A 20,372-nucleotide genomic window follows, 5' to 3' on the forward strand; every position below is an offset into this window, starting at 1 on the left:
GATCCTTCTTAGAGTTCTTTTTTTTCTTGTTGTTGGGTTTTGGGGGGCTCTTTGAGATAAATTGGCATGCTGCTGTCTAATTTCTCTACAGATATATAACTTGTTTTTTGTTCTTAGTGAAAAACAGACTCTGATGGCTTCTGTGCCAGCTTCGCAGCCTCCTCCTAAAAAAACAGTGGCCTCTCACGTGCCCTTTGCTGATCTGTGTTCTACTCTGGAACGAATACAGAAGTGTAAATCTCGTCCGGAGAAAACCAAGTATTTCAAGGAATTCCTGGATTCCTGGAGGAAATTCCATGATGCTCTTCATCAGAAAGACAAGGACATCACAGATTCTTTTTATCCAGCTATGCGACTTATTCTTCCCCACTTGGAAAGAGAAAGGATGGCGTATGGAATTAAAGAAACTATGCTTGCAAAACTGTATATTGAGCTGCTCAACTTACCCAAAGATGGAAAAGATGCTGCAAAGCTTTTGAATTACAGGACGCCTGTCGGCTCACGGGGAGACGCTGGAGATTTTGCAATGATCGCATACTTTGTGTTAAAACCCAGGAGCCCAAAACAAGGCAGACTGACAATAGAACAAGTCAACGAACACTTAGATGCGATAGCTAGTAATAACACTGCTAAAAACAAGGGCCTGGTAAAGAAAAGTCTTCTTCAGTTAATTACCCAGAGCACAGCACTGGAGCAGAAGTGGCTCATCCGGATGATTATAAAGGATCTGAAGCTCGGCGTAAGTCAGCAAACCATATTTTCCATTTTTCATCCTGATGCCATTGAATTACACAATGTCACGACCGATTTGGAAAAAGTCTGCCGACAGCTGCACGATCCCTCTGTCTCACTTAGTGATGTTTCTATCACCCTGTTTTCTGCCTTTAAACCGATGCTGGCTGCTATCGCCGACGTCCAGCAGATTGAGAAACAAATAAGTAGCCAGCGATTCTACATAGAAACCAAGCTGGATGGTGAACGCATGCAGATGCACAAGGATGGAGATGTATATAAATACTTCTCCCGAAATGGCTTTGACTATACTCAGCAGTTTGGTGCTTCTCCCCTTGATGGGTCGTTAACGCCATTTATTCATAATGTATTTGAGAGCCGCATACAAAATTGCATTCTTGATGGCGAAATGATGGCTTACAATCCTGAGACCCAAACCTTTATGCAAAAAGGAAACAGGTTTGACATCAAAAGAATGGTGGAGGACTCTGATCTGCAGACCTGCTTCTGTGTCTTCGACGTGTTGATGGTTAACGATCAGAAGCTGGGTCACGAGGTGCTAAGCAAAAGGTACGAAATCTTGAGTAGCATCTTTACCCCAGTAACAGGCAGGATACATGTTGTGCACAAAAAAGGTGCCAGAACGAGAAAAGAAGTGATTGATGCTTTAAATGAAGCAATAGATAACAGAGAAGAAGGGATTATGGTGAAGGATCCCATGTCCACCTATAAGCCTGACAAACGTGGGGAAGGCTGGTTAAAAATCAAGCCAGAGTACGTCAATGGGCTGATGGATGAACTGGACCTTTTAATTGTTGGTGGCTACTGGGGAAAGGGCTCTCGTGGTGGAATGATGTCTCATTTTCTCTGCGCTATTGCGGAGACACCCCCTCCAAATGAAAAGCCCACTGTTTTCCATTCTATTTGTCGTGTCGGCTCTGGCTATACCATGAAAGAATTGTATGATTTAGGTTTGAAACTGGCTAAACACTGGAAGCCCTACCATAGGAAGGACCCTCCCAGTAACATTTTGTGTGGAACTGAGAAACCCGAAATGTACATTGAACCTTGCAACTCTGTCGTAGTTCAGGTCAAGGCAGCTGAGATTGTGAACAGTGACATGTACAAAACTGACTGTACCCTGCGATTCCCCCGAATTGAGAAGATAAGAGAGGACAAAGAATGGTACGAGTGCATGACTTTGGACATGTTAGAAGATCTCAGAAGCAGAGCAGAAGGGAAGCTGGCATCTAAGCACCTTCATATAGATGAGCTTGATGAGCCACAAGAAAAAAAAAGGAGAACTGTACCAAAGGTAAAGAAGATAATTGGCATAGCTGAGCAATTTAAAGCTCCTGATCTTTCTAATGTAAGCAAGGTTTCAAATGTATTTGAAGATGTTGAATTTTGTGTTATGACAGGGACTGGAAAATATTCAAAGTCTGAACTGGAAAGCAGAATAGCTGAATGTGGTGGCAGCATAGTACAGAATCCAGGGCCGGAGACTTACTGTGTCATAGTAGGATCCGAGAATGTGAGAGTGAAAAACATCATCGCTTCCAACAAATATGATGTGGTGAGGGCAGAGTGGCTTCTTCAGTGTTTTCAAACCAAAATGCTGGTGCCTTGGCAGCCAGCCTTTATGATTCACATGTCTCCTGACACAAAAGAACATTTTGCTCGTGAGTATGATTGTTATGGAGACAGCTACACAGTAGATGCAGATGTTGCACAACTCAAGGAAGTGTTCTCAAGAATGAAAGGCAAAAAGACAATGCCCTTAGACATGATTGCAGAGTTAGAGGAACGTTATTCATGGAACAGTTGTCAGCTTAGTATATTCAGAGGAAACACTGTTTATGTGGACTTCTACGCTGTTGTCAATGAGCCCAGAACCAAAATTCATGGAACAATACTATCAATTAGAGCTTTGGAGCTCCGTTTTCATGGTGCAAAAGTGGTCTCTCACCTTGAAGAGGGGATCTCCCATGTTGTTGTAGGAAAAGATCATTCCCGGGTAAAAGAGATCAAAGCACTCAGGAGAACATTTGGGAAAAAGTTTAAAATGGTATCTGAGTTGTGGGTAACAGAATCAGTGGAGGAAGGAGTCCCAAAGAATGAAAATCAGTACTTAATTTAAAGTCGTTTTTAAGCTTGGTGCGGTTGGAATTGGATATTATGATGCTGCCTGAATTTTTTGTGTATTTTCATGTTTGTTTAAAGCTGGCTCTGGCTAAAGTGTAAACACTATTGTTGAAACTGGAGGAAGGCTTTTTACTACAGTGTTGCAGAAGCAGGAGATGATGGTCAGCAGCGTTGGAGGAGGAGAAAAGTACCACCTCCAATTAAATAATGTGTGTCTCTTACTTCACAGACAGGTCTCAGGAGAGATCTGGTATTTTATAGAAGAGGATTCCTAGCCATTAAGAGTGTTTGCCTCCGTTGTTCAAAATGGAGACAATCATTTACTATTTTATGGAGATTCTACTCTTAACCTGTTTATTTATCAACATGCAATCATATTCATCTTTTTGTAGAATGTGTTGCGTGTGTTTGTTATGCTGCACAATCCCATAATTTATAAACCTCCTATGAACTGTTTTAATTTATTTAAATTGCTTTTAGCAGAGGTCCACTTGTCTTCAGTAGCACTTTGGTTTTAGTGTATTGCATCGATCCCAAGTTTCTGTGTGTAAGTAGCCATTGCAAAAAATAGAACCTAAACTTCTTGAGGTGCTAATAAATTAATAACTACATATATATCTGTAAAATTGAAGTCACTTACTTAAAAACTGTTAATGATTTCCTGTGCTCATTACAGTTAAACCATGAAGTTTGACAGAGGAAAGCTTTAACACTTCACTAATGGCTTTATCTTTCAAAAAATGTTTCATAAGCTATTTCAGTAATGTAAGACTAACTTCCAAATATCCAGTACAATGGGGTTTTTTTGTTTTTGTCTTTTTTGCAATTACTAAATAAAAAGATATTTTTAAATTTTGCCTATGTTTGTGTGGGAGTTTTTTGTTGGATGTTTTTAGAGAGAGAACTTTTGAAAAGCGTGAAACTTAGTTCCTGGTTTTACTCTGTTGGATAATTGATGCATTAACTTTGAGGGGACAAAAGTTCCGGGCTTGTTTTCTCAATACTGGTATCAGACAACTGCTGTTGGGCCGATCCCACAGAACCAGTTTTTGGCTGACCTGTTTCTTCAGTGATTTTTGTGGTCATGTTTATGTAAAAAAATTACTCTAGAAAGAATTGGGAAATGTTATATGAAAGGCTTATTGAAAGGAAGTTTATTCTTTTCTCTTACAGTTTGCATAACCATTAGGAGCTCAACACCCCCTTTGAAATGCACTAAATAGGTAAAAGTAATAGCCACTTTTCTTAAGCCACCATATAAGTTGTTGAAAGGTAGAATACTTTTTTGTATACCTAAAATAGTATATAACAAAAGACAGGCCATTATCTTTCCTCTAATTCAAGTAGAGAGTTGGTATATGTGAATAATACTACTTCGGGTTTAACTTACTGAGCTGCTTCTATGTAATGTCACACAGTTTGATTTATAAATAGGAAATGATAGAGTTTTGTCTTCATGTCCACACAGATTTTTGTTAAATGAACTTTTAGTAAAATACCTATTTTAGGGGATCCTGGTTAGGAAAGTTAAGAGAGGGAAAAAAAGGCAAATATGAATTACAGCTGACTCTTGAGATATTGTCAAATACCTTGCTTTGAGGTGTGTTATTTACAGAGATGTACTTAAAACGTATTCATTCTATGTTGTCTTTGTGTGCTCTCAAGGCTATGCAAGACAGGGGAATCAAGGACTAGTAACTTAGTAGCAAAATCTCTATTTTAATGACTCCTGAGTACACAATATACTGAAGGTTTATTTTTATATGTGTTTAAATTGGAGGTTTACTTTTTCACAAATAATAACAAAACCTTTGCAGATGCAATATGCATGTTTAGCTTGCTTTGGTTTGTATTTTGCCTCCATTCCAGTTAGAACTAGAAATTAGTTGCTAACTGATTTGTATCTGGCATGCTAATTAGCATACTGGGTATCATTAAGCAATGTAGATGGCACATATTTCTTTCGGTTGCTGTTCTGCAAGTTTACATTTTCTTTAAAGTGTTGAATAAGAAATACTGTACTTTGTATATCAGTGTAGAAACAGAATCTTGCTATTACACTGTAAAATGACAGGCACTGCTGGTCAGGTTTTCTTTGGAGACGTTTCATTTAAATGGTGATGTAAGTGGATGAACTGTGTGGGTGAAACCAGACCATGAAAGTATGTGTCTAAGATATAAGCTAGGGGACAGAAGAATCCATGCATAGACGTAGGCATACTCGTGGAAGAACAGTGGTGGCAGGAAAATGGAAGTAGGGAAGAAGTTTCTGAGTGTGCTTAGGAAGTTCTGATTTGTACTGAAGGAGAAAATGAAGGCTGGAAATTATTCAAAAAGTAAGACTGTGTTGTACAGACATAAAAGTTTTTCTTAAAAAGTCAAATTAATTGAGGTGTACAGAGAATTTCAGGCATGATGTCGAAGCGTGAATATAAGACAAGATTTGTAGGCAGTGGTAATAGCTGATGCAGATCAACTGTGTGTGTATGTAAAAATGTCTTTTATCTATTTTGTTTTGTCTAATAAAAGTTTTGATATTTAAAACTAGCTTTTATTATTATGTAATCATCAGCCACTAAAACAGTTTTCAAGAAAGGACAAGTGGAGTCAAAATGCAGAAACATTAACCTGATGTTTGAATTTCCAGAGGACCTCATCTGATTGCAAAATATTAGCCTGTTTGTTGGGTTGTTTTTTTTTTTTACTGCACTAAATACTCCTGTTTTCTTAATTACGTGGGGCACAGGGCTTGAGAGCAAGCCTTCCAGTTTGGGTTGCAAATTAAAGTTTTATTTTAAGATGATGTTCCTGAAGAAGGAAAGAAAGGAAGAAAAGAAAGGAAGAAAAGAAAGGAAGAAAATTGAAAGAGAGAAAGAAGAGGTAAACGGACTGTAGACCTTGTGATTTGAGGAAAGTAAAGTTTGATGTCATTCCAATTCACTGGCTTTTAACTGGCACTTTCCAAAATGCTGCCAGTGATGGCAAAAGTGTTGCACAACTTTCAGGAACTGCTGTAGCAGAACATCTGATAGGCACCCATCTCGTTTGCAACTGCACTGGTGTGTGCTGGTCTGATTTCTTGGCTAGTTACAAAGGCAGTTCTGCACAGGCAATAAACTCCACAATCCTTGGGAGACGGTTCCACTGTTCACTTTGTTTATTAAACAATTCAGTAAGATAGGTTCGCATCGACCTTTTTTTCTGCTCTGAAAAGCATCTAGTCAAACTGATACGCTGTTTTGGACTAAAAAGCTTGTGGGCAACTTGAACAAATCTTGTCAGTATTTTTTTTTAATTCTTTTATATGATTTCCCTGACTTGTCAGTGGAGGCAGAGCATGTATTGACTGCACAGAGCTGCAGTCTCTTATATAAGTTTTCATACATTAGAATATACACCCCAATTTCACATCTAATGATGTAAAAGGAAAACTATGACTTGCTAATGTTAACATTTTTGCCAAGCACAAAGCAAGTGCCAAGTGATATTATTGCTCTTTTATACCCTTTTTCATGTACTGATGGATGAAAATACTGCAGTTGCAAGGCTGTAAGAGGATAACTCCAACCTCATGAGTGTTCCCTCTGCTGTTGTTACCTGAGAGTGTAAGAAACCAGTATCATAAGTAGTTGATGTTTCAGAAGGCATTGGAGTATGGTAGTTGAAAGGGCTATTTATTTGTAGGATACCTTATTCCTAGGATACCTTACTGAATTGTTTAATTCCACCTGGAAAGTGCCTGATGTGTTAAGCAAAAGACGAGTATATGAATAAGCTGAAACCTGAATATGCAAAGAAAAATTATTCACTGGAGCAGGGAGAAGTAGGGCTGCTTTCTAGGAAGTGAGTAGTTGGTGGACCAATTGGAGAGCAAGAAAGACCAGTTCTTAGGTGCTTGCACATCAGCACAGCCTTCACCAGCCCTCTTCCTTTATTTCACACTTTCTCTGCCTGTATCTGTACGCTGAAAATAACTAATTGACATTCTTGGTATTTTAAGTGCTTGAAAAGATCTTATTCTTGCATCTGCAGATAGGATTTAAAATAGAGTCTTGCAAAATATTGTATTACTGACTGTTTAATTATCCTTTGAAGACCTGAAAGATAATAAGACTGAAGTTAATTACGTATATACAATAGATTGCAACCTGCTGACTGCGTGTTAAAGATGTATTATCCTAGTATTTTCACTTTTAAAATATTGTAGCTAGTAACACTGGGGAAGCTCAATTGCACGGATGAAAAAAAGCTGCTTGCCTCTGTTTTTGCTACAACTTAGCTGTAGTATTATGGTAGCTTTGGGTCTCTTTATGTGACTCTATCATAAGCACAGTGAGTATTGGAACCAAATTTCTCCGTTTTCCTCTGCTTTTAGAAAGATAAATTGCTGGAGAAAGAAGAGGCGGGAAGCTGCAGTGAGTATACATGAGACACTACTTTCACATACAGTGGTCTTTATACATACTGCATGAAAAGATCACTAACTAGTTAAATAGTTTCATTAGGCAGGAGTCTATAAATAGTGTTTTGCATAAAATACGATGAAAAAAATCATTATTACTTTAACAGTTAATGAAAACCACCCCCTATTAGATAATTTAATTTTTTTTTGTTTCTGAAGAACAAGGATGATTCACATATTTAACCTGTCTAGCTAAATTATATCATCAATTTGGTTTGGTGTTTGGTGTACACCAACAGTGATCACTTCCAAGGGAAACTATTTCTGCCACGCACAAGTAGTTTTCCTGGTGTACAAGAGGTTCATAGGTGGGAAGGAGCAGAGCCCTGAGTGCAGCCACCTCCTCCTAGTGTATGACTGACTTTGCTCAAGGCCAGCTTGTTGGCCTTTCAGCTGTGTTACCTTGCTCAGACAGTTGTGAAAATTGCTTTGTGCAAAAAGAGTTGTGACAAGCCTGGCTAGGGACCTCCTTCTATCTGCTTGGAAGCTGTGTTTAAGTTCAGGGCACTGCTCCTAGTCCTAACCGTAGCTACCTTGCAGCTGTGCTTGGCCATGTACCTAGCTGATCCTGATTCTCATCTTGGACTTGGGACTTGATTTCTTGGTTAACATTGGACCTATGTCACCACTATGTCACCACCTAGGCATCACTACCTGACCAAGTTTACCCTCACTGGACCTACTTTGCTTATTCCCTTGGGACTGTATGCTGGGACTGTGCTGTTTGTTGGTGAAGACACTCTCATGCCCTCCTTGCTGTCTCCTTGGCTCCCAATGAGATTGCCCCTGTGGAGCAGCCAGCTTCCATCTCTTGTTACTTCAGGGAACTGAATGAAGGAAACCTGGTGTCCTTGCTTCTCTTCTTTATGGAAATCCTTGCCCCTCACAGAACCCCTTTTCCTCATCCCCTCTGATATTTAGTTGGGTTGTGAACTTCTTTAAAGGACTGAATTTAAAAATTGTGGAAATCATACGAAATTTTATAATAGCACATCTGTTTAGTGAAACACTTATTAACTGTGTGGTCCCTCTTGCTCAATTTCCAGTTATTCCTCCCTGAAACAGTACATCTGTATGTTTTAAAAGAGTCTGCACAAGTATCTTTGCAAAGCAGAAGGTCTATTTATTCGAGTGAAAAGAAATCAGTCAAAATCTCTGTCAGCTATAGTAAATGACAGGTTGGGTGTATTATTTAATTTATGGTGCCCTGAGTTAATGATCTGTTGACAGATTTTAAAAAGCTCTTTACTTTGGTAGCAAAGTTGACACCATGTTTTTTATAATATTCAGTTTCAGACTTCCTGTTAAAAAAACCCAAACCCACAAAGAAGTCATTTAAACTGTCCAATCCATACAAAACTTCAGTTTGAATTCCTTCAAGAGAAGGTCTTAAGTTATAACATTTTTTGCATAGTACAAAAGAAAAAGTTTGTTTGAAGGTGACTAGGGAAATGCCTTTTGACATAGTAAGTTCAACCAAGCATAAAGCATCTCCAGCTGGTAACAGCTGTTGTACCACAAAGCAGTCGATGGGCCTATAAAATTTTACTGTACTTCTTTTTGCTACGAGTGGGTAGGAATGAGGAAACAGTCTATAAGTTTGAATTATTATACAAGCCTAACAGTGAAGGTGGAGCTCCTATGTATAATTAAAATGATTCTCCTTGTTATTTTCTAGAAGTAAGGAAATTAAAAGGCATCTGTCTTGAAATTATTTTCTTTTTAGATAAAATGTATTTAGCATTTTATTGGAATGCTTTTGAACAGATGCAGCTTTTCCTTTCTTAGTAATTTTGGGGAAGATTATTTAGAAAAATCCAGACAATTTCAAGTTCAAACTGCAAGCATTAATGTTCTTCATTTTTTCTTACAAAGAATGTAGAAAATTGTAGAATGCCTAAGCATATGAATTTGAAAGCTGATATAACAAAAATATTTCTACATGTATATTTGTTGCTATATTAAGTGACAAAATACATTTAAATTCACTGTTCTGTTAATGCTGCAGATAGAGACACTATATAAACTTACAAAACCAGAGTTCTGTTTTCTTCTGTATCATACACAAAGTAAAATACATTTTTCAGGACTTTGAAATTTCAAGAGGAAGTTACCAGAAATAAGATACCAGGGGAAAAATCAGAGTTGTTACACACAAAATGAGTGCATATGGTGTTCCACACTCTCATCCTCAATCTTTCCCAGAATAAAACCAATTTGTGTTGTCTGGTTCTGTATGGAGTCATACTAGTTAGTTAAGAGGGGTTAACAATGCTATTGCTATCACTTTTTGTAAAGTTAAAATTAGCCTTTTGGGATAGATTAACAAACAATGTGGTTATTTTGATAGAAGCACTTGTGGTTCTGATTTTTTTAAAGTTTGTCTAGTATTGTATGGTTTCTTGCAGTATAAGACTAGTTTGATGGACAAGAGGAGACCAGTTCTTCTCAACTTTAGGAAGACTTTTGACACTGTCTTCGCTAATATTCTCACTGACAGTTGATGAAGCACAGGCTAGATAAATGGACAGGGAAGTGCACTGCAATTCCGTTTAACTTCCAGGCTCAGAGAGTTGTCATCAGAGGCCCAGGTACTGTATTAGAGACAACAGGCACAAAACAAAATAGGGGAAATTTTGTGTAGAACTAGGAAAACAATTCCTTCAGTTGTGAGGGTCATCAAATACAGGAACAACAGCAACACAGGTGGCACGGAGAGGTAGTGGAGTCTCCATGCTTGGAGACATTCAAAGCTTAACTGAACACAGTCCTGAGCAACCTGCCCTATCTTGAAGAACAGAAGAGTTGCACCAGATGATCTCCAGAGGTGCCATCCAGCCTTGACTCTGCTGTGACTCTCTGAATCAGGTTGGAACTAAAGTTCCTGGTCAAATTTCTGGTGTCTTGTCACCAGGGCAACCTGTCAAATGGTGGCATAGTATATCCACTGCATAGTTAATCGAGTTTGTTGTGGTTTTTTTTTTTTTTCATTTGCAGTACAACAGTTATTACTGTAGCTAACACTCTTGTCAGTGTAATTTTGACATCTACACATTAAGCTGCAGGAAAACTACAGAATTTCTGTAATCTTATACTGTAAAACTGATAATAAACTAATGAGATCACAGCTGACCACCCCTCACCCCCCAAGAAAAACAACTAAAAAACAAAGCATAAAATTTTATTTCTGAATGCCAGAAACTGAGTAATATGAATATCAAGATTGTTCAGAATCTCATGACTAGTGGAAAGAATAAGCAATGTGCATAAACATTTAAATAACAGTTCTGTTGGAGAGAACAGAAGAGCTTGCTTTCGATTTGAGGTGATATATGGGTATAAAGGTTTTGAAAGTGAAAACAGATTCCAGCAACTTAACCACTTCTCTCAGACTGCCCAGCCTTGATTCAGGGCTGCTGAAATAACAGCTTCTTTCTTGTGATGGTAAACTTTATGAATAGAAAGACTACCCCAGACCACAATCCAAGGCCTTGCAGGCCAGAGGGGATGGAAGGAATAAGTAGGGGATCAAAGGAGGATTTCTCTGGATTCTTTCACACAGCAGCTTCCTCAGGCAGCCAACACACCACAGGTTGCCTTCCCTCAGTTCTTTCAAATCCATGTTTTCAGCCTCTGCATTTTACACGTGCCGTTAGTGAAGTAACGGCCTGGGAAACGGCAGGTGGTTAAATGGGTCGCGTGTGTGTTTCTGTGTGTAGATAAGTGTATTTAAGTAAAAAACAGCAATAGATGTGTAACAGCTACTATCAGCATAGGTTTTGTGGTTGGTTTTTTCCTCCCTGTTTTCCCACAGCTTTTCCCCAGCATTAAGCTCTTGTGACTTGTTCAGGGTAGTTTTTAAATACCAGAATTGTGTGCTGCCAAAGCAGAATCACAGAATCATAGAATGCATTAGGTTGTAAGGGACCTTTAAAGGTCATCTGGTCCAACCCCCCTGCAGTAAGCAGGGACACCTTTAACTAGATGAGATTGCTCAGAGCTTCATCAAGCCTGACCTTGAATGTCTCCAGGGATGTGGCCTCCAGCACCTCTCTGGGCAACCTGTAAACCTATTCTATTCACGCAGTTTAAAGTTAGTTTGTGCACCTTTATGTTATGCTTCAGTCTATCCTATAAGGATGTTCATATATGATTATATCAGACACAATTAAATATGTCTTGGATTTTTAAAATTTTAATTAAAATCTCTGAGTGCTATTGCAGTAATAAGAAATTAAAGCTTATTCAAGGCAAAAATAGATATGAAGATGACAGGTGTCACATTGTTCAGGTCTCTGAACACGGTTGTGTGAACAAAATAGAAATAAACAGGATAGCCGGTTTTGTTGATCCCATCTAGCTGTAACTGAACCACAGCAGGTGCTGCGAACAGACTGAGTGACACATTGCTGTAACAACAACCAGGGCAGAGCAGCAGGATCACATGCATTAACATTAACAAAGTTAGCAAAGAAAAGGCAGTTAAGAAAAAAAAAAAAACAACATAATTTTACTCTTATTTTCCCCCCCTCTGATGGCAGTGGTAACTCTAGAAGCATCTTTTCCTATATTTATAAATCTAAATTCTTATGCTTGATGAAGAGCACACCAACTGCTGTATACAGATCTCATGGAGATTCCTGGCAGACACTCAGTAAATGGCATCTGAGGGGTGGTACAGGTAATTAAAAAATTAAGACTGAGATAGCTAATTTTTATTTTTTTTTTTTAGTGACTGGAAGTATAAAGGGACATCTTACCACTAGAGAGAAATCAGGGCCTTAAATAATGGAACAGGAAAAATACTCTACTGTACATGTTTTGGATAACTGTCCCTGGTTATTTTTGGCAGACGCAGCCAATCTTTCCAAAATTATGCTTGTATTATCTTTAAGTGTAAAATGCATTTAGAAATACAGCATTTGTCTCTACATGCATGAACGCACATGCATTGCGGTGGGTAGTCTGTGTTTATGAGTTCTGGTCCAACTAACGCAATTCTGTGGTTACGTCAGGGTGCTGAGCCCTTGAGACCCATTTCTTGGCTGCTGTCCAGGGATGGATAGTGGCTCAGTCATGGCCCTGCTCTGGATTTCTGCTGCTGTGTGCTTGTCTGTCAAGCATGCAAGTGAGAAGAGGGATTGCATGGAGGGGAGGGAGGTGTCTAAATCAGAGTATACAAAACTTGCTAGAGTATGTGTAAATGTGCATACACATATGTGTGTGCATGTCTACAGAAAGAGATGTATTTCTGTGGTGGTGTCCTGGTTTCAGCAGAGATAGTCTTGGCTTTCTTCTGCCCTCGCCTCTTTTTCTTCATTCACCTTTACTGATATTTTCAGAGAACCCAGAAGTAGATGGGAAGGCAAGACAACATGAATCTGTGATAGTGTCATAGAACTGGTACCTACAGACTGCCCCAGGTTGACCAAACTTGCTGCTACAGTGTAGGTGTTTCTTACACATGGACCTCTTTTTCCCCATCAAGAATAAGGACCGTGAAAGTTTTACTTGGTTGACAGAAATAAAAAATTCCAGGACTAGGCCTGCATGACCATTTCTTGCATCCTGCTGCCTATGCTGAACAGAAGGAGTGGCTCCCAGTTACAGCTCTTTAATTGGTAACATCAGGCACCAGCTGTTTCTCATTTATACAGTAAAAGCTCTTAGTTCTTAAAAGAGACTGTACATGTAAAAGCTGCACCCTTAGCCCTGGCTAGGCCCTTCCAGCTGGTGTTTTGTCAGTGTTTTGGAAAATGCTATTTGATCCAGGCCAAACAGCATTATGGACAACAGCATGGTAGCTCTGTCTAGCCAGGCAGAAGAACCGGGCCAGTGCTGAATTTCTGATGTCAAGAGGAGCCTCAGGACCATGGAAAAGCCCTGGCTCATGCTCAGGAACAGAGGAAACATGGAGAAGTGACTGTGGTTTGTGGTCCCTGAGCACAGGCAGGCTCTGCTGTGGGAATCTAAATTCTGGGAAGATTTGTAAGTGTTCACTGTTGGACATGTAATTTTAGGCAATGTCAAAACAGAATAAGTGCCCAAAAAGTGTGGCCCAGAGAAGACCAGAGATGCCTTTTATACAGGCTGAATAGAGGTAAATTATATGTTGATGCAGCCAAGGTGATCGGTGTGAACATCCAGCAAGACCAGTGGCAGGACTTTGCTGCTGTTCAATAAGCCTTCATCCACAGTTGTCTGCCTTTTGACTAAATTCCACAACTCCCAGAAGGAGTTTTAATATTCAAGGAGTTTTAATATTAAGTTATTATGACACAAAGGTTTTAGCAATCAGACAATGCACAAATCACAAATTATCTTTTACAATTATAGTATAAGCTAACAAGAATTAAATAAAGATTAAAATCAATTAGGAGCATTCATACAATAGCAGTTCTCTGAAGATCAGCACAAGCAATGAAACACTGACAGGAACCAAGTAGTGAGGCAGGTGGCCAGAATAGATAATTTGGCTCATCAGTATTCAAGCAGAAACAGTCTTCGCATTGTTAGTCTGCCTAAAAAACACACACACACACATTTGCTTTATCCTCTACTTAGCCCTTTTAAGTGGGGTTGCACCCTGCAGAATCCTGTGCAATATCTGGTTTTAAATGCTGTTGAAAGAGAAAGACAGGCTGTTCCCAGTAACATATTTAGTAGGATGACTTAGAAATTAGTTAAATGCAAAATAGGAGTTCACTCACTGACATTAAGCAGTATGTGTTGAAAATGGTGTGAAAGAATTTCTGCGTACAAGGATAACAGGCTAGACTGTGTTACATCCATGAATGTAGTGTGAGCAGTTTCAAGACCATCTGAAGGAAGAAATAATTTCTGCCAATATATCCTTTTAACTTGAATGTTGACCCATGAACATTATATGTATTTAGCTTCAAAAGGTGAGCAGGCCGCTTAGCAGAACTGCTTAAGTTTGCTAAAGAGCCTCTGGAGAGCTGCAGAGAGAAAACAGTTCTGCCTGTTTTCCATTACTTGTACAAACAATTTCAGCACTTCCATGGTCTTACGCAGTTTGCTGATTTGGGTGTCTGGGCTGTTCACTGCAGCTGCAAACTTAGTGGTCTGTGAATACTTTCTAAGATAAAGTGACTCCTCTTACCAGGACTATTTCCTAGTAAAATGGTCAACATATACCGCAGTGTCGTGGTTTAGCCCTGGCCAGCCACTTGCTCACTCTCCTGCTGATAGAATGGGGGAGAGAATCAGAAGAGTGAAAATGAGAGAGCTCATGGGTTGAAATAAAAACAGTTCAATAAGACACACAAAAAAAGAAGATAATAATAATATATATACAAAACAGGTGAACAGCACAATTTCTCTCAATGCAAAGTCAACACTATATGAGAGCCCTGGCCACTGTGCAAGACCCATCAATTGTTCAGCCTCTCAGCCCACACACACCAAGCAAAGCAAAACAAGGAATTCATTGACCACTTCCCACTGGCAGGCAGGTGTTCAGCCATCACCTCAAAGTCACTGCTGTGCAAAAATCCTAGATGCCCACCCCCAGTTATAACAGAAAATGACATCATATGGTATCAAAATACCCCTTTGCCGACCTTGGTTCGTCTGTCTTGGCTGTGCCCCCTCCCAGCTTCTTGGAGCTAGATGGTCTTTAAAATCACTTCTCATCCAAGCCATTCTATGATTCTATATATTTAGTGGGCCTGAAAAGACAACCACGTTTTTGGGAATAAATTCAGATAAAAGTTACATACATTAGATGTAGTAAAATCAGCTTTCCAATGATTTGTTTCTTTCTTTTCTTCTCACTAGGAGAATTTTATGTTAACCATAAAGTGAGAAATCAGAGGCAAATTGAAGGGAGTTGCAACTTGTTAAGAGTCAGACCTCTGCATACAGAAAGCAGATGATTTACTTGTTCCCTCTGCCTACCTTCACATTTATAATCAAGTTGCCTGAAAAGAATGAGTATTGAGCAATCAAAGCGTGAATACCTTTGTCTGTTTCTATTCATATCTAATAACTTCTGAACCAACGAGGCATTTTTGAACAAATTGCACAAAGGAATAGTGATATCCCTCCCTCTGCCCAAGCTCCAGTATGGTAGGTACCTGAGTAGAAGGCATCATTGACCTCTATGAGAGAAAGGGTCTGTAAACCCATTCTGGAACCAAGAAACAACAAAAATATTTCAGATGCCAAAAGAGGTCCTCCCAGTTTTCTCATTTTCTCATGAAGTTAGTCTGCCCAAGGTGCAGCAAGATGTAAACAAGTTTCTTTGGTTGTGACATGTCCTCTCATGCTCCAGTCTGCTGCTGAGTACTCATGTGAAGAGGGAAATATGAATTCCCAGCCACAAGAAAATCTTATACTTCATTAGGCATCAAAGTAGCTAATCAGTAATACAGAAAACTCTTTGAAACCACTCTCATTTGTTCTGTTGCTTAGAGAACTTTGTGTGTTCAGCTTTGCTGCAGTGTGTGATGTATCCTTATGGGCACCACTCTTCCAAATGCCTTGACTTTTATTTGCTTTGTTTGTGCAGGCTCTCAGAACCTAGCAGATTCCTTCCATGCTGGGGTCTGCTGTAACCTGGTGCTGTTTGTCAATTTTATTTAGTAAGAAAGGTACTAAAAATGCAATGCTATCGTATCCTTTTTATGAATATTTGGTGAATCTAAATCCTGCGGAAATAAAACGAGACTACTCATATCAGAAGGCAATTTGTACCTGGACAGAAAGAGCTATAGATGAGGAAAACAGGCTGATAGGCTGAAAACTGCTCCACAGATTGTTCCTTTTAGTTCCATAAGCCAAATAACTGCCAAAAACGCAGCATAGGAAGGGTCAATTGATCATCAACAAACATCCCCATCAAAATCATATGATTCAATTATAGTTTGGTTCCAGTGCTTCACAGGAATTACCAGGTATTGTGCAAGGTGAAGGGATGCTGCGCTGTCTAACTCTATAGGAGAACTTTTCTTTTTTATATTTTTGTTTGTGATGTGGTTTCAGAGTGTTAATTTTTCTCAGGATGATGCAGTTTCTTCATTAGAAATTTGGTTGCAGGCAAGTCTTTGTCATTGCTGTGTTTTTCTGCAAATGGTCACAACAATGTTACTAAAAAAAGCTTTTTTTTAAAGAAAACTAATTATTCTTCAGCATCCAAAATTAACACGAGCAGGTATAGTTATATAATTCCTTCTTTATCTTGTTCCTGTATGATATGATAATGCCACAGTGTCATACTGTCAGTTTTAATAGTTCTGTGCTCAAGAAGTATATCTGTTTTCTCCGTGGTTCACAGTGTAATGTTATTTACACTAATATTGGTGCGTTTCATTTAAGGTATATTTAAAAGAGCTATAAGTCCCAGATCTAAGAATTAAAAAACTTAAAAATAATAACATGTATTTCTATGAGTAGAGGGGTGTTATAAAAACTCTTCTCCTGTTTAAAAAATGCTACCTTTACTGTGCAAATTTAATGTTTTGTGATCCAAAGCATAAACTAAAATTGATGGATGGTATTGGAAACAGATGTAGTAGCTAATATAAAAATTAATTGTCCCAGGAAAAGCAAACTCAAGAGGGAAAGAAACACCCTTGTGCTGAGAATGATTTAGACATTAATGAGTCTGTGTTCATTAAGGGGGATGATTGTTAGCACTTAAGACAGCATAAAACATCAATGTCTCCTTTTGAAGACACTCATAAAGCATACAAATTCTGCAGCAATCAGAGTTGAATGAAAGTACTTAAAAATGAATAACAATCAAATCAAGCAATGACTTTGGGTTTGGGGATTTTTTTTTTTGGCTGGCTATTATTGTTCTCTGTAACCCAATATCACTGACAGCAGCCAGTGCTTAATGCAGACAAAAGATTCCTCATGAATACTGAGTTGACATTTAAAGTCTTCTGATAAATCAACTTAGGGAATACGTTTGTACATGAAAATTCAGCTGACATAGAAATGCACAAAATACACTGGAGCAACAGAACTTTAACTTTCTGAGCACAAAAATAAAACAAAACTACTAGTCTTTATATTTTTTTTTAATTCTACCTACATCTGTAAGGATGAAATGAAGAAAGTATTGAATCCACAGTTCTTGAGTCATCAGCTGGCATTCCTAAGTGCAGCCGTGAACAGGGGATGAATTACAGCATTAAGGGAGCAAAACATTTAATCAGAAAATCCATGTTTGAAAGACACCCATCAGTATGTACAGGCTGGCCTTTGACTCTTGGTTTGTAGTAGTTCTAATGATGTGGGAATTTGCATGTTGTGTCATGCATGTTTTCTAAGTCCTTCAACAGTATTAGCACATTGTTATTCTCATTTTGTTGAAATTGCAAGATGAGGTTTAGCTATTATAAGCTCACCTTAGACAAAGAGTTTAGGGACTTCTAATTAGCAATGCAATCCTGGGTGACCTGTTTAATTGCTACCAGAAGCTACTAAAGCTTTGCAAGCTCCTTGGTGCCTTATCTTAAACAGTATTTGTCTCCTGCCACTGAATATGGAGAGCAGAATCTGTTTCCACAGCACCAGGCATTATTGATGAGGGCTGATAATGACCCACAACTACTCCATCCATCTCTGCAAGGACTCAACCCAGTTAGCACTTCCCAGCCAGTCTACTGGTGTGGGTCCAGCCTGGTGTGCAATGAAACTGGCTGTTTCTTTAAAGTGACGCTGGCCGTTGCTATAACAAATGTTGTTATGCAGGATGTGGGTGACCTGGGTTGAATATCCTGTGGTTGAGAGGCTACAGGCTCACTTGTGCCGGCTTTCCAGAGGGCGCAGGCTGGAGGCCACAGGCCGCATGTGGGCATTCCTCACCTTACCTGTTGAAGCTCTGCAGGAACACTGTATTGCTGACTCTGCTTCCAGAGCTGTTTATACATTTTATCCAGTAGCAGTTTAATTCAGAAGTGGATTCAAGTCTAGAGCCTCTGCATCCTGAAACATCACAAAGCTAATGGATTGAACTGTCACTGTTCATATGCACACACATATATAGCTTTGTATATACATATTAGCTTTCTGTATATGTATAAACACAAGCCTGTATAAAACAGGTGTCCTCCTACAGAAGAGGTCCCATATGAGAATTTTAACTAGATGGAAATGCATCTGCATAGCCTAGAGTCCCAGGCCTAAGATCTGGAGGCAGGTGACCTCTCAGGCACACCTGCACCTTTCCTTAGTGGGTCATGCCTCTTTAGTAGTCAAAACAGAGTAAACCAGTCCTTTTCTTATATGCACCTGTACACAGTTTTTCATTATGCTAGTATAAATAATAAGAGCAGAACCACAGATACTCAGAGCTTCCAATTTAGTGGCAAGCCACATCTGGCTATTATTGATGTCTAGAAAGAATTGCAGTATATTTGTGATATAAATCAAGAGTTAAAATTTAAATTACCCTGCCTTACAGAAAACCAAATTTCTGTGTTTACAGAAATGACATTTTATTAAGAAGCAATTAAAAAGTAAGAAACATATATAGATACCCATCTTCTTTGTGGTTTTGTATATCTGTATAAGAATTTCTTTTAAATACTTAGATGTTGGTTTGTACAAAAATCCTGACTTTTGAGAACATTTCTTTTAAATTAGAAAGGCATTGGTTTCTATCAAAACGCTGACTTTTGAGAAGAGCATCACTTTTATTCTGATGGTATCATCAGTGAAGAAGCAGTGCATCTGCAGTAATAATTGACCTTTTCTGTTTTTCGCATTTCAAAGAGCCTGAAGATATATTGCTCTTTCATTGCTGAAAACACATTGGCTTTTTATGCTGAGACATATCAGCACAAGGAAAAAAACCCACATCTGTTAGTGCATCGAGAGAAAACAATTTCATTCATGTGTCATCCTTGTAGTAGATGAAAGGTCAGAGGCTACAGAAAAGGACAAAGGATTTTGGTGCTTTAGCTTAAGTGTGTGGTTAATTTTAAGTGTGGAAGAGGTTCCACTGTTTAATTAATTATTTTTTTAATTAATTAATTTTTAAAACACATCTATTTAAGCATGTTTAGGATTGGATTAACATTTAAAATTTAGTTTTCACATCTGATACGCACAGATTATTCTGTGCACCTTTACACACAAGTGACATTTTGAGCCAATTCCTTAATTTACAAAAGTCCTGCATTTTACATTTGCAGCATTTAATTTACAACCTGGTCCAGCCATTGACTTTGATCACATGATGCTGTTTTATTCCAGCTGTGATCAAACTATTTTGCTTCATTTAGTGCATGGTCAATTTTTTGGTAGATTTGGTTGACAGATTCTTATGGGTGAAAACATGAAACAGTATGGAAACAGTTTCCTTGTCAGACAGTATTTTTGGAGACAACCTGCAGAGTTCAGCAGAACAGAAACAACAGCAATAAAACTGGAATGCAGGCAATCTATTCTCCACTCTGTTTTGACTAAACCAAAGCAAAATGCAAGGAAAATAAAAAGGGTTGGACAGAAAGAATGTTACTGAGATTCTCTTGACTAATCTTGAATAGGTATTTGTCTGACAATGAAAGAAGATGTACTTGCTTTAAAAAAGTACTGCCACTAATGTACTATTAAACTACTGTACCCTTAAATATTAAAATCTTTAATTTATGAGGAATCTACATAAGGGTGCCTCATAAGCTGTATGACATGTATAGAAAGAATAGGGAAGGAAAATGCTTCAAGATGAGACATGTCTCAACAAACATAGTTGTTAAGTGACAACAAGATGACAGCAAATGGCCTAGGTATTTGAAGAGGTAAGGCATTTCTCTAGAGAGGCAGTGATTTTTTGGAGTAAGACAGAGGCGATTGCTAAAGCAGAAGTGAGGATTGCTTAACTTCCATCACCCAAAGAACATGGCATTCTTTTTTTAACTGAAAAAAAAAGGAACTTATACCAAAATAATTCATGCTCAAAAAAATTGAATAATTAATTGTTTTCTTTGTTCCTAGGATAAAGCTGTTTTTAACATTATGCATCCTGGAAAAACACATGTTCTATTCCCAGTTTAAG

The 20,372-nt window shown here is 38.5% G+C and overlaps 1 protein-coding gene across 1 annotated transcript; it reads left to right on the top strand.

Annotated features, from left to right (window-relative positions):
• Positions 1 to 334: 334 nt before the first annotated feature.
• Positions 335 to 3,240, top strand: LIG4 (DNA ligase 4). The gene has a single exon (XM_084275482.1). The coding sequence runs from the start codon at positions 350 to 352 to the stop codon at positions 2,870 to 2,872; it is 2,523 nt and encodes an 840-aa protein (XP_084131608.1). The 5' UTR covers positions 335 to 349; the 3' UTR covers positions 2,873 to 3,240.
• The last annotated feature ends 17,132 nt before the right edge of the window (positions 3,241 to 20,372 follow it).

This window comes from Gallinula chloropus, assembly GCF_964237585.1.
Source record: "Gallinula chloropus genome assembly, chromosome: 1".
Lineage (NCBI taxonomy): Eukaryota > Metazoa > Chordata > Aves > Gruiformes > Rallidae > Gallinula > Gallinula chloropus.